This window comes from Mauremys reevesii, linkage group 1 (assembly GCF_016161935.1).
Source record: "Mauremys reevesii isolate NIE-2019 linkage group 1, ASM1616193v1, whole genome shotgun sequence".
NCBI classification, from domain to species: Eukaryota; Metazoa; Chordata; order Testudines; family Geoemydidae; genus Mauremys; species Mauremys reevesii.
The window spans coordinates 276,401,752-276,416,947 of record NC_052623.1 but is presented as its reverse complement, the minus strand read 5'-3'; the positions used below and the strand labels follow the sequence as shown (position 1 = coordinate 276,416,947).

The 15,196-nt window shown below is 43.4% G+C and overlaps 1 protein-coding gene across 6 annotated transcripts in view; it reads right to left on the bottom strand.

Annotated features, from left to right (window-relative positions):
- The window catches only part of ANKS1B (ankyrin repeat and sterile alpha motif domain containing 1B), a 753,186-nt gene that overhangs the window by 8,119 nt on the left and 729,871 nt on the right, over window positions 1-15,196 (bottom strand). For all 6 annotated transcript variants that reach the window (XM_039494857.1, XM_039494866.1, XM_039494872.1 and 3 more), the window contains one exon: window positions 570-737. In XM_039494857.1, the coding sequence (XP_039350791.1) occupies window positions 570-737 (168 nt within the window). The remainder of the gene's footprint in view (window positions 1-569; window positions 738-15,196) is intronic.

Sequence of the window (15,196 nt, the reverse complement as noted above, 5' to 3'; positions counted from 1 at the left end):
GTCACAGGCACTCAGTTAGAAGACACATCAGGATTATTGTGCTAATACTTGATTGTCCTCAGAGGTCTGTTTTTTGGTTAGTTTCGAAAGATGAAGATATCAATGTTATGGTCTCATATTGGTATCAAAGCGAAACAAAAAGGGATAAAATACATCAAGCTACATTTTGTGTTGATTTACACCTTGTCGCAATCTCAGTGAAGTCAATGTGATCACACAGGTTGTAAATCAGAGCCGATTGTAGTCAATGGCATTTAAAACAGCTACATTAACACATGGAAATAAACACTGAAACATATCAAGCCGTGGAATAACAGCATAAGAGATGCCTGACTAGTACTACATATACAACTCCTTAAGATGGAAGGGTCTGAGATAAAGTGTTGCAAATTGATGGCATGCTGAGATTCTACAACTCCTTGCAGACTGACTTTGGAGTGGTGAGTGGATGCGGCATAGCTTATCTTGGGAGATGCTTTTCTGATCAAACAAATATGTAAATTACTATCAGATTCATGCCAACATATTTTTTGTATAGCTGGGTTTTGATTTTCTTATCTGCTACTTACCACAGACTTTCGAATACTAACACGTGGTTTTGGAATTGGTTTGGTGGGTTTATTTTCAAAGCTTTCTGGGAGGGTTGAAGAATGGCCTCCTTTTCGTGCTTGTAGTGCGAGCTGGTAGGCTACCTCGAATGCCTGTCCAAGTGTTAGAATTATTTCATAGGCTAAATTCTGGAACAACAACAAAACATTCAAAAATAGAGTTAGGATACATTAGTATTTATGAATATTACTTAAAGACAATTCTGCCTAGTTCAATCGGGTGGACTTTTACATGCATATACTGTACAAGTCAATGCTACCATATTAATATATAAATAATACAAATACACTGAAGATGGCCTGCTAGATTTTTTTTATCTTCAACATCTGTGATTCAATGTATATCTATCAAAGGGCAACCAAAGTGTAATTGGTCTTAGTGAAAGTCATTATTCAATTATTGTACACATCAATCAATTGCTAAACATTAAAACAGTGACCAGATTAGGTTGGTGTGGCCTGCTGTCACCACATTACCAATACATAAATTGATGTTCTTGTATTTCTTCTCTGTGGTTTCATTCTGTGTTCCAGCATGATAATTCAAGGGAAATTCCTGTAAATTTTATTTTAGTGACAGATCACAGAACTGAGCCAGTGGAAGGGGCGGGTGAGCCAAATCACATGCTTCCTCAACCAAGTCTGTGTGCACCATCCCCCAGCTAACCTTGATTGACTCGCCTTCAAGATGCCACCCATCTTGTTCCATTGTTTAACATTTTATCCAGCTCTGCTTCAAGCCTGATCTCCTGACATGCCCTCCTTCAAAATCTGCAGTCTGAGTCATTACTTCCCTTCTCTTGTGGCTCTGAACACTCTGTGCTGCACTATCAGAGAATAGCAAAGGAGCAGGAGGGAACGCTACTTCAGTGAGCATTTCCAGAAAATCTAAAGGAAAATGTTACAAGTGCACCCTTCACTTTACTGGGCTGCAAGTTGAAAATGGTGTGAGCAGCACTCTCAGGCTTTGTCTTCTGCAGGAATTGGCCAAAGGGCACTTGGGTGGTTAAATTCTCATTTAGAACTAGAATATCAGAGAATCCTGGGAGGTTACTGTGCACTGTTATGTGTTTGTTATCAAATAAATCAGATTTTTAAGAATAAGACCACTGGGTGACAGCATAACTAGAATAATATGAGTGCTCATTCATTGAGTATATGCAAAATGTAGGATAGAATATTTGTTAAAAGAGGTGCTTCCTCAAAAAGGGAATTGGGAATTTGCATTGAAGGGATTAGTGTGACCACTTCCTTTGGTTTCGAGTAATGTGAGTTCAACTCCCCTGTGGAACCTTTGAGCTTCAGATATGCACAAAATACATATCTCAAAGTGAAATTTAGTGGAAACCACCATGCTTCATTCAGTTTCAGGTTGAAACCATGTTAAACTAATCAGCCATACATTTGCACAAGCTCATTGAAAAGGTTAGTGAATCCTTCAGCTTACCATGTGTATGTTCCTAGTTAACAACAATGAAGCCATACACAATTTGCATTAATATAAAATCTGCCCTTCATTAGTTAGACCTTATAATTTTATCCTATCTCCTTACTTCAAACCATAAGTTAAACCCCCACTGTCGCCGTGAAGGTATTTTCTCTCATGCTCTTGTAACACTCACTTTAGGAACCATGTACCAAATTCAGACCTTCTGAAAGCAGGTGCATCTCCAATCACTTCTGCTAACAAAAGGGGCCAATTAGTACATCAGTTGCACAGGTGCAACTCCTACTGCCTTATGTGACAGTTGCATTCATGCAAATGATGAGATTAATTGTAATTGGGTCCCGGACTTGCATTTGGCTCATTATAAAACCTTCTTCTGAAGCATTCAGCACTGGTCATTGTCCAGTGATAGACTAGATAGAAAAATTTACTTTTTAATTTGTTCATCCAAATGTGATCAGCTGCTGTCAATCTCCCTGGGTAGGCTGTCCCTGCTAAGACCCTTTTCCAGTCCACTGAGTGCACTCTTTTCAAGTGACTGGCCCATGCCTTCACTTCTGTTTGGGATGGGATCTCATGAGCCAAACACTTTCTGACTTGGTCTCTGGGTTACACCCCCACCCGCAGGTGCCAATCATGCTGTAACAGCATATGTTTGCAGTGATACAGAAATCGCTTATTTAAAACAAAGCAGGATTTATTTGGCCAAAATGTACAAAATGCCTCGAGAAGTGGATTTAAAATAACAAAGCAACCTATATGCATATTTCCTTACCTAATCTTAACCTCTAGCTCTATAGCTCAGGAAGGTCTGTCTTATTCCCCATCTCTGAGATGGGAGAACTAGTCTACACTTCATGCCGCATGCGCCTTCTGCCTGTGAATGAGTTCATCCAGCGTGTCAGCTTTTTCATTGATACTCCCAGGGCCAGTTCTCCCAGCTCACTCACCCTCCCTTTCCCTTTTCTAGGATCTTTGGGGTTTCAGGTCTCCTTTGTTCCCCGACTTAGCCTTGGGCAGTGTAAAGACATTCTAAACTGGATGGAGCCAGTGAGGTAACTTCTCCCCCTAGCTGAGGGCCCAGTCACTGTTCTCTTAGCTGCTTTGAAAGCGTGTACCTGAATCTGTCTTATATCTTAGTACTTGCCGTGGTTCCTGCCCCTAGGCCAACCTCAAGCTCCAGTCTGTCTTAACCTTTTGCATTCAAGTAGGCAGCAATACAAAAATTGAACAGAGAAACCAACTCATCCATAGCACTCATGAAAAATAACACAGACATTTTCTCAGTTTATCACAGTTGCTATGATCACATCCACCAAAACAAGCTGCTTCATACCTTTGACACTGAAATCACCTATGTGAACTCACAAGAGTAGGGAAACCTGGTCAGAACTGGTCAGTGCTGCAGCTGCAGTTTGCCACAAAAAATTCACAGGTTTTAAGGCCTAAAGGGATCATTATGCCAATCTACTGTGAATCCAGCTGAACAATGGCAACAAATTGAGAAACCCATTGGTCATATTTGCCACAGACGTATAGAATGATACATTTTATGACTCCCAATGGAGTGTGAATGTTAATGTCACAAGATTAAGACTTTAGTAACTGTTGTAGTAACATGACAGTGCACTGTTCCACAAGATTGGATTAACTGTAGAGAAGATTATATATTGATAAGGAATAAGTTGACAGGACTGGGTAGAATAATTCCCCTGAAAAAGTAAGTCCAGCAGTATTTATAGCATGGCATACAAGGTCATCAGGACACAGTCTGCACTGGATAATTATGCGATGACAGAGTAGCTGGGAACATAGAATATGCCATGCAGTGACAGAAGAAATGTCCAGCTAGTCTGGGACCCTGCCTCCAGTAGTAGTAAAAAATAGTTCAAGAGATGCTGCAAATTATTTTCCTCTTTAGCACATTATATAGTGGGACAACAGCCATGCCCAGAACCTGAATAATCCACAGAGGCGCTAGACATGCAGTCGGGGCAGGTGCTACCATTAAGGTGAACTAGGTGGTTGCCAAAAAGCGGCGCCCCCAATTTTTTTTTTTTTACAGCGGTTCCTCCCTGAGCGTACGGTCGCTGCTCCACTTCTCCCGCCTCCCAGGCTTGCTGCAAGCCTGGGAGGGGAGGAGAATTAGAGAATTAGAGCTGGGGCGGCGTGCTCAGGCAGGATGTGGAGCAGAGGTGAGCTGGGGTGGGGAGGTGCTGCACGGCTCCCGCGGGGGGGGAGCTGCCACCGGGGGGGGGGAGGGGCAGGGGCGGCTCTAGGTATTTTGCCACACCAAGCACGACAGGCAGGCTGCCTTCGGCAGTTTGCCTGTGGGAGGTCCCCAGTCCCGCGGATTCGGCGGCATGCCTGCGGGAGGTCCGCCGAAGCCGCGGGACCAGCGGACGCTCTGCAGGCAAGCCACCGAAGGCAACCTGCCTGCCGCCCTCGCGGCGACCGGCAGAGCGCCCCCTGTGGCTTGCCGCCCCAGGTACACACTTGGCTTGCTGGTGCCTGGAGCCGCCCCTGCGGGGGTGGGGGGTGCCTCAGGGCAGGGGGTGGCACAAGGTGGAAGTTTCATCTAGGGTGCGAAACTTCCTTGCACCGGCCCTGCATGCAGTAGTCACATGTGAACAGAGGTGTGCCTGGTAAATATGTTCAACTATATCCTAGTAGAGAGCATGGAGCATATTACATTAAAGAATATTATGTCTGTAAGTGGGAAAGGAGTCATACATTATGTATTAAGTTAGAGAGCACCTTGAAACCAGGCAAGGATGCAGTAGAATTAAGAGTCTTCAGGCTTCTGGGGATTTTTAAAACAGAACAAGCCAACTGCAGAAAAATATCTAGATACAAACTGGCTTAGTTTTGGGGATTTCTCATTTACGGTGTATATTTCAATACTGGAATAGGAATACTGTATTGAAGTTGACCAATATGAGTGCGTTACATGTCCTACGCCTGAGTAGGGGAGTGGAAATGCCACAAGGCTCCCTTGCCGAGATTTCTACTTGGGGTGTTTGTGGGGGGGAAACAGGTTTGGTTCCAGTGGCATGACCAGGAGGTTCACCACTGAATAATCAGTGGATCTCCCAATATCTGTGGAGGACTTCTGCCTCCACAGCCCCCTCAGGCTCCCTGGAAGGGAAGCACAGCTGTTGGACTCATGCGCTTCTTGGGACTCCTGCAATGGCTGGTGGCCCAACCTTTGCCCAAGGATGATTGAGAAGGAAAGTAAGTAAATTAATCCTGCCAGGGTATGTCCAGAACATCACAAAGAAATTCAGAAGAGGCGGATTGTCTTGTTTTGTAATTTTTGAAGTTCAAGTTGTAACACGTACATGCCTCAGCATGCCAGCCTGACCCAACAGTCTCCTGTCACTTACACTCTAAAATTGTTCTATTACTATTTTATATTTGTTTTATTTAGGACCGTCAAGTGATTAAAAAAATTAATTGTGATTAATTGCCCTGTTAAAGAATAATAGAATACAATGTATTTAAATATTTGTTGATGTTTTCTACATGTTCAAATATATTGATTTCAATTACCACACAGAATACAAAGTGTACAGTGCTCACCTTATATTATTATTTTTATTACAAATATTTGCACAGTAAAAAACAAAATAAATAGTAATTTTCCAGTTCATCTAATACAAATAATGTGGTGCAATCTCTTTATCATGAAAGTTGAACTTACAAATGTAGAATTATGTACAAAAAAACCTGCACTCAAAAATAAAACAATGTAAAACTGTAGAGCCTACAAGTCCACTCAGTCCTACTTCTTGTTCTGCCAATCCTCAGACAAACAAGTTTGTTTACATTTGCAGGAGATAATGCTGCCTGCTTCTTGTTTATAATGTCACCTGAAAGTGACAACAGGCATGGTACTGTTGTAACCGGCATCACAAGATATTTACATGCCAGATGCGCTGAAGATTCATATGTCCCTTCATGCTTCAACCACCCTTCCAGAGGACATGCTTCCATGCTGATAACACATTCTGCTCAATAACCATCTAAAGCAGTGCGGACCGACACATGTTCATTTTCATCATCTGAGCCAGATGCCACCAGCAGAAAGGTTGATTTTCTTTTTTGGTGGTTCGGGTTCTGTAGTTTCCACATGGAGTGTTGCTCTTTTAAGACTTTTGAAAGCATGCTCCAGATCTCATCTCTCTTAGCTTTTGGATTCAGATTCTTAAACCTTGGGTCAAGTGCTGGAGCTATCTTTAGAAATCTCACATTGGTACCTTATTTGCATTTTGTCAAATCTGCAGTGTAAGTGTTCTTAAAATGAACAACGTGTGCTGGGTTATCATCCGAGATTGCTATAACATGAAATATATGGCAGAATGCATATAGCAGGAGACACATAATTCTCCCCCAAGGAGTTCAGTCACAAATCTAATTAATATTTTTTGTTTTAAATGTTTTTTTCCATCAACATGGAAGCATGTCCTCTGGAATGGTGGCAGAAGCACGAAGGGGCTTACGAATGTTTAGCATGTAAATACCTTGCAATGCTGGCTACAAAAGTGCCATGCAAACGCCTGTTCTCACTTTCAGGTGACATTGTAAATAAGAAGAGGGCGGCATTATGTCCTGTACATGTAAACAAACTTGTTTGTCTTAGCAATTGGCTGAATAAAAAGTAGGACTGAGTGGACTTGTAGGCTCTAAAGTTGTACATTGTTTTGTTTTTGAGTGCAGTTATGTAACAAAAAAAAATCTACATTTGTAAGTTGCCCTTTCACAATAAAGAGATTGCACTACAGTACTTGTATGAGGTGAATCTTTTTTTTTTTTGGTATAAGGAGGATCTTGAAGGGTTTCTGCTGTTCCCTAAAAGATTTTTTTCCCACTTCTTTTTCTTAAAGCTCAGGATTGTCAAGTCTGGTTTTCACTGGTGTGGTGGAATGCTGCCTGGTTTTACTAGATAAGATTTTCTGAATGTATGTGTGGGTCTCTAAAAGCTTACTGTGAGCTAACACAGCTCAGTAGAAAGAAGGGGGCAGGTTAATAAGGTCATCCAGTGTCCCAAATATGGGAGTGAAAATAAGTACACCGCTACCTCGATATAACGCAACCCAATATAACATGAATTCGGATATAATGCGGTAAAGCAGTGCTCTGGGCGGGGCGGGGCTGCACACACTGGTGGATCAAAGCAAGTTCAATATAACGCAGTTTCACCTATAGTGCAGTAAGATTGTTTTGGCTCCCGAGGACAGCATTATATCGAGGGAGAAGTGTATTAGCAAAACCAACAAAAATACAGTGGCGTTTTAAACAATTGACTAAAAATCCCTCCCCTGCTCAACTGCTAACTTTCAGTTTCTTGTCTCTTGGGATTTCATAATTTCCCCAGTTATCAGTCACAATAGCGTCTTCAAGGGCAGACGAGCCCAGAATTTCTAATGTAGAGGCAATCAGGAAACTTTTTTTTTTAATAATTTTTTCAGTCTGCCTTTATTCACCGTAATGAAGCAATAAAACAGAACAAGTCCAGTTTTTCCTTTTGAAGGTCACCTTTAACATTGCTCTTGCTTTTCCATGTGATATGGATATACATAGGGCCCAGTTCTCTGACCCAGCCTAAGAGTGTTCAGTGCAAGTCTAGAGGGATGCAAAAGAAGGAGAAGATGGCTTTATGTTGTGCAGGCTTTGGTCTGGTCTGGCATGAATTAGAGCAGGCTGAAGGCTGTTCTGATCTGTGCCGGCTGCTTTCTATCCCCAGGAGCCACAGACCAGCCGAGCTAAGGGCCTGTGCCCTGTGGTGAACTGGAGTTTGGCATAGGATCTGCCACAGTGACTTTTTAAGTATCAGAGGGGTAGCTGTGTTAGTCTGGTTCTGTAAAAGCAGCAAAGAATCCTGTGGCACCTTATAGACTAACAGACGTCTGTAAGGTGCCACAGGATTCTTTGCTGCTTTTACAGTGACTTTTTATTGTTGGAGGATCCCTCTGTGGAGGAGGACATGCTTCAGTGGCAAGTGAAATCAGGTTTAGGACTGCTTTGTGCTACTGGACAGTGCAAAGCAGCCTTTGTTGTACTGATGAATCAGATATTCTCAAAGTCTGATGTTTTGGGTATTTTCATGCAGAAACATTACTCTGTATGTGTGTGTGCTAAGCTGCACATAGTCAGCCCTGAATACTAAATATCAAATCTTGTAGTTTACCTCTCCTTACATTAAATTTGATTTCTTCTCTCCAGAAAAATGTGAAATTAGAAGAAGCCTTTTTTGCAAGATAAAAGAGAAGCAAAAATCATTGATTTTAAACTATTGTGTCTCTATAATATTTATTTTATAGTTGCCGAAATATATTGTTAGAAATAAAAAATAAATACAAATGCACATTCTTCTACTGACACAGTTGGAGTTGCTGGAAAGAGCTATTGTAATATGCTGAATATAAGAACAACTTCTGCAGTTGTTCATAAATGTGGTATGTAGCCCAGGACTGTATTGTTTCTATGGGCAAAAATCTGCTTGAAAGATCAAGCTACCATAGGAACAAACAAGTACTGTACTTTAAATAGAAAAGGTGATCTCAATCTACTGTATGTTTATGTTGTGCATATTTAGCTTTTTTTTTGATGGAGCTTATGCTTGCATCAGAAATGTTACATCCTGAGGAAAAAAATATAACACAGAGAGAATATTTGAACAGGCAGCACCCTGGTGAGAATTATATAGCAGGAGAATACTATGTTAAAACAGTGAGACATGAAAGTCTATCTATACATCTTAATATAGCTATTATAAGTGCTTACCTACCCCCATGGTAAGGAAGATATTGGAATTATCCTGAATCTCTAGTCTCTACTTGGCAGGCAGAGAAAAACTGAATTATATTTACTACACCTGGATTTCTACATTTTTGTGGTTAAGCCTTATCGACAAGACACTGTAGCTATTACAAGCTTTTGAAAGGATTGGGAAAATTAATAATCTGTATTGACTCAATCTGGGCCATTCTAGCTGGTTCACTTTTCATTAATTCCACCCTCTTTAATTAATAACACATCTTGTTGACCAAGGCCTAATATTTTAAAATATAAATTTATATTTTCTTTCTATTCCCTATTCACATCAAATCTCAGCATTAAGAAACGAATCAATACAAATATTTAATGAAAACTAACGTTCTTCTAAATGCCTTGAACAGCTATTTAAAATAATTAAACCTTTCTATTTTACCACTTAGCAACACAACCTGTCTTAACAGCTACAGCAGCATGTTCAGACATAGCTGAATTGGTTCTGATGTATTTAACTGATCTATATTCATGGGAAATGTGTTTCAAGAATACATCCACAATATACTCTTTGAGGATTTTACATATTTGTGCAATTTTTACTGAGGAGTCGACCCCGACACTCCTCAAGTCGGTATTACTCAGTGGTGAACCCGAGCCAGGGAATGCCATCGGGTACTTGGCCTCCTTGGCAGGGACTGGTACACATGCAGTGGCCTCTTTGGAACTCATGGGCGTTTCCCCCAGTGCAGGGACCGCAGTCGAGGTGCTGCTATTCAATGGCCACTGAAGGCAATCTGGACTCTGGTACTGAGTAGCAGGAGCTGCTGCCACGAGCTCCTTGTCCTCTTCTCTTGACAAGGCTGTGTCGAGAACGGGCATGTCACTTTCCCGGGATGACTACAAGGCCCACCAGGAGCTGTTGAATAGGGTGGCCAAAAAGTTGGGCATACAAGTGGAGGTAGTAGAGGAGTCCTCCCATAGTCTGGTTGACATTTTGACCACAGTGGGCCCAATGAGAGTGGCCCTGCCTCTCAACAAAGCCATCATGGACCTGATAAATGCCCTGTGGCAAACCCCCGCTGCCCCACAGCCAAGATGAAGTACTTTGTTCTGGCTCAAGGATATGAGTTCCTGTATACTCATGCCCCCACCTCCTCCAGATCCCTGATAGTGTCTGCTGCCAGTGAATGAGATTGGCAGAGTTTGCAGGAGGTGACTCCCAGTGCAAAGGACTCAAAAAAGGTGGACCTGTTTGGTAGAACTGTCTACTTGACTGGGAATCTCCGGCTCAGGAACACTAACCAACAGGTGCTCCCGAGCAGATATGACTTCAACATGTGGGACTCCATGTTGAAGTTTAAGGACTTGCTGCCACAAGAGGCCAAGCTGGAGTTCTCCTCACTAGTGGAGGAGGGGAAGTCCATAGTGAGGGTCCGAAGTGGCCATGCATAGGATCTCATGGCTCCAGTTCTTAGGCCTCATGCAGGAGGTTCACCAAACCCTCCAGGATCTTACTTTGAGGGCACTTCACTCTTTTCAGAGTAGAGTGATGCAAAGCTCCACAGTCTGAAAGATTCCAGGACAACCCTTAAGTCCCTGGGTTTGTATACCCCGGCAACTTCAAGGAAGCACTATAGGCCTCAGCAATCCTCTTGGTGCTTGCCTGGCAGGACCCAAAGAGGAAAAGGAGCAGGGGCTTTAGACACAGACCACTGCCCTCTTCCTCCTCGACATCAATGCCTGCCTCTCCCAGACATTTAGGGGGTTCTAAGCAGACATTTTGATGGGATGTTCGAGTACTCGTACCACTCTCAGAGTTTCTGGATCCTGTTTCCTCTTCATTTGCAGACCACATGTCCCACTTCCTCCAGGCATGGTCGCGTATTCCTATGGACCGTTGGTTGCTGAGCACAGCAGCAGTGGGATATACCCACCAGTTCAGTTCTACCCCCCATCCCACCCTCCCTCCGCATCCCTCTTCAGGGACTCTCCTCACAAGCAACTTCTGACCCAGGAGGTTCACCCACTCCTATGGGAGGGAGCTACCTCAAGAAGCAAAAGTTCCATATGGTCTTATTGGCTTCCATTATTCCCTCCCTGGATCCAGGGGACTAGTACACCGCCCTCAATTTGAAAAACGCCTACTTTCCCATTTCCATCTTCCCAGGCCACAGAAGTTTCCTCAGATTCCTCATGAACAAGATGCACTACCAATTTGCAGTACTCATGTTTGGCCTGTTGTCAGACCAACAGGTGTTCATAAAATTCATGGTGGTAGCGGCAGCCTTCTTGAGGAGACGGGGGTGGGGTGTGCAATTCTACCCATATCTGGATGACTAGCTAGTCAGAGGCCAGTCCAAAATTCAGGTAGTGTCCAGCCTCCACCTCATTCACTCCATATTCCAGGCCTTTGGCCTGCTCATAAACGCACAGAAGTCTACCCTCATTCCAATACAGAGGATAGAGTTTATTGGAGTGGTGTTTGACTCCACCCACACCCGAGCCTTCCTCCCAGAAGGATGGTCTCAGATGATGGTACACCTCAGGGACTAGCCCATTCTTGTCTGAGTCTGTTGGGTCACATGGCCTCTTGCAGATATGTGGTGCAGCTTGCAAAGTTACACCTCAGGCCCCTTCAGACACGGCTGGCTTTGGTGTACTTGCCAAACCGCCACCATCTGGACTCGGTCCTCATGATTCCTTCCCTGGTTCTTGCCTCTCTCAGTTGGTGGCTGGACATGCTGGTGGTTTGCATGGGCGTTCCCTTCGCACAACCCCATCCTTCAATATCCCTGGTCTCAGACACATCAGCGATAGGCTGGGAAGCTCACCTAAGGCCCCTCAGGACTCAAAGCCTGTGATCTCCAGAAGAGCTCTCACTACACATCAATGGCAGATTGCTCAGAGCAGTTCGCCTGGCCTGTCAAGCATTCCATTTTGGGCTGGTGCTTATGGACAACATTGCAGCCATATTCTACCTCAAAAGGCAGGAAGGGTTTTGCTCTTTTTCCCTGTGTCAGGAAGCTATCCTCTTACTGGACTTCTGCATAGCCCACTCAATTCACTTTGAGCCTTATCACCTTCCAAGAGGGCAGAATGAACTGGCATATTGCCTCAGCAGATCTTACTCCAATCATCACAAGTGGTCACTTCTCTTGGACATCGTGAGGGATGTTTTCCAGAGATGGGGGACTCCCCAGATAGACCTGTTTGCAATGAGGCACAACAGAAAGTGTCACCAGTTTTGCTCCCTGCGAGGCCACAGCCCAGGTTTGCTCACAGATGCCTTCTTGCTCCCATGGACAGATCACCTGTTCTGTGCTTTCCCCCCATCCCACTCATGCACAAGGTTCTGCTAAAAATCAAGTGGGATTGAGCACGTGTCATTCTCATTACCCTAGTGTGGCCTTGCAACACTAGTTCACCACCCTGTTAGGCCTTTCTGTGGCTGCTTCAATTCTGCCCCCTCTACATCTGGACCTGATCTTCTGGGACCACAGTCGTTTGCTCCACCTGAACCTCAGCTCCCTCCACCTGATGGCCTGGAAGCTCCATGGCTAAATCCCAGAGAGCTGGCTTGCTCGGAGCAGGTTCGCCAGGTGGTATGAGGGAGCAGGAAGCCCTCCACCAGGGCTATGTGCCTCTCAAAATGGAAGTGGTTCTCCATATGTGGTTTTTCCCAGCGTGGAGTCTTGCCCATGCAGTCATCTCTGCAGGACATTCTCGACTATTTGCTTTGCCTGAAACAACAAGGTTTAGCGATTCCCTCAATTAAGGTCCACCTTGCAGCAATTTCGGTGTTCCACCCCCCTGGTGGTAAGTTGGTCTGTTTTTTCATACGGGATATCCATTCATTTCCTCAAGGACCTGGAAAGACTATGCCCTCAAATACAAGAACCTGTTCCTCCATGGGACTTAAACCTGGTCTTATCAAAATGTCTGAGCCATTGGCATTGTGTCCCTTGTCATAGCTTTCATGGAAGGTGACTTTCTTAGTGGCCATTACTATGGCCAGAAGGGTCTTGGAGATCCACACCCTCACGCTGGAGCCTCCGTACACGGTTTTCTTTAAAGATAAAGTGCAGCTGCGTCTTCACCCCAGCTTCCTCCCAAAGGTGGTTTCCCAGTAGGGAGGAATGTCTTCACACTGGACATTAGACATGCCCAAGTGTTCTTTAGAGAGGTACAAACCATTCTGTAGATCTACCCAACTCTTCATAGCAATTGCTGAAAGGATGAAAGGTCTCCCTATCTCGGCTCAGAGACTTTCGTCGTGGATCATAGTATTAATTCATACATGTTATGAGCAGGCAGGTGTTCTGCCACCAGCTATCCTGACTGCCCATTCCATGAGAGCGCAGGCATCATCATCAGCATTCCTGGCTTAGGTCCTACTCAGGGCATTTACAGAGTGGTGACTTGGTCATCAGTGCATATGTTCTTTAGTCATCATGCCATTACTCAACAGGCTAGGGACAATGCCAGTTTCACTCGAGCTGTTTTACAGTCAGCATGTCTATGAACTCCAATCCCACTCCTTTGCAACTGCTTGGAAGTCACCTACATTGGAATGGACATGTGCAATCACTCAAAGAAAAAGGAGTTACTAACCGTTCTGTAACTGTTGTTGAGCAACAAGATATGTTGCACATGCCCATTCCACCCCTCCTACTCCTATTTATTGGAGTTGGCCGGAAAGAAGGAACAGAGGAGGTGTGGGGTCGGCTGGGCCCTTTATACCAGCGCTATGAGTGCGTGGCACCAGAGGGTGCCAGAGCCACTCCCATGGATACCACTGATGGAAAATTTTCTGGTGACTGTGCTTGGGACATGCACACACCTACATTGGAATGGACATGTGCAACACATCTCGAAGAACAACAGATACAGAAAGGTTAGTAACCATTTTTTCTGATGTGTTTACAAACCACTTTATTCACTGTGGTAGCTAGTTACCATGGTGTCCTCAGGATCTCTTAAGAGGTGTATAGCCTTGTAGTTCAGTTATCTATGTGGTCTCCTCTTTAAATATAGAATATATTTTATCAAAGTAAATGTAAACATTTGATACAAACATTTTCATGTCATTGTAAATATTAGCAAAGAAAGTTTTATAACTTCAGCTTTTTAGTGTGTAATTAATTGAACACTGTAAAAATCTAAAGATACAACTTTTAGAACATTACAAGATCAAGTCCCTTATTTTTAAGCACTCTGGCCCAATACAGGAAAACTCTTAAACACACACAATCATAGAAATGTAGGTCTGGAAGGGACCTCAAGATGTCATCTAGTCCAGTCTCTTGCACTGAGGCAGGAACAAGTATATCTACAGCATCCTTGGCAGGTCTTTGCCTAACCTGTTCTTAAAAACCTCCAATGATGGGAATTCCACAACCTCCCTTAGCAGCCTATTTCAGTGCTTAAGTACGCTTATAGTTAGAAAGTTTGTCCTAATATTTATCTAACCTAAATCATTCTTGAAGCAGCGTAAGGCCATTACTTCTTGTCATACCTTCAGCGTACATGGAGAACAATTGATCACCACCCTCTTTATAACAGCCCTTAACATATTTGAAGACTTATCTGGTCTCTCTGGGTCTTCTTTTTTTCAAGGTTAAATATGCCCAGTTTTTTTTTAACCTTCCCTCAGAGGTCTAGTTTTCTAAACCTTTTATCATTTTTGTTGCTCTCTGGACTCTCCAATTTATCAACATCTTTTCTCAAGTGTGGTACCCAACCCAGGACACAGTTCTCCACCTGTGCCAAGTGGAGCGGGACAGTTACCTCTGGTGACTTACAAACAACACTTCTATTAATATACCCCTAAATTATATTAGCCTTTTTAGAAACTGCATCACATTGTTGACTCCTATTCAATTTGTGATCTACTACAACCCCCAGATCCTTTTCAGCAGTAGTACTACCTAGCCACTTATTTCCCATTTTGTAGTTATGCATTTGATTTTTTTCACCCCTAAGTGCTGTATTTTGCATTTGTCTTTGCTGAATTTCATCTTGTTGATTTCAGACCAATTCTCCAATTTGTCAATTTGTTTTGAATTCTCATCCTGTCCTCCAAAGTGCTAGCAGCCCCACTCAGCTTCTGTCTTCTGCAAATATTATAATCATACTCGCCACTCTGTAATCAAAGTTGTTAATGAAAATATTGACCCAGTATGGGACCCAGGAAAGATCCCTGCAGAACCCCACTAGACACATCCCCCACTTTGACAGCAAACCATTGATAACTACCCTTTGAATATGGTCTTTCGACCAGTTTTGCTCCCATTTTATACTAATGTAATCTATTCTAGACTACATATTCCTGGGTTGCTTATGAAAATGTCACGTGGGACTGTATCAA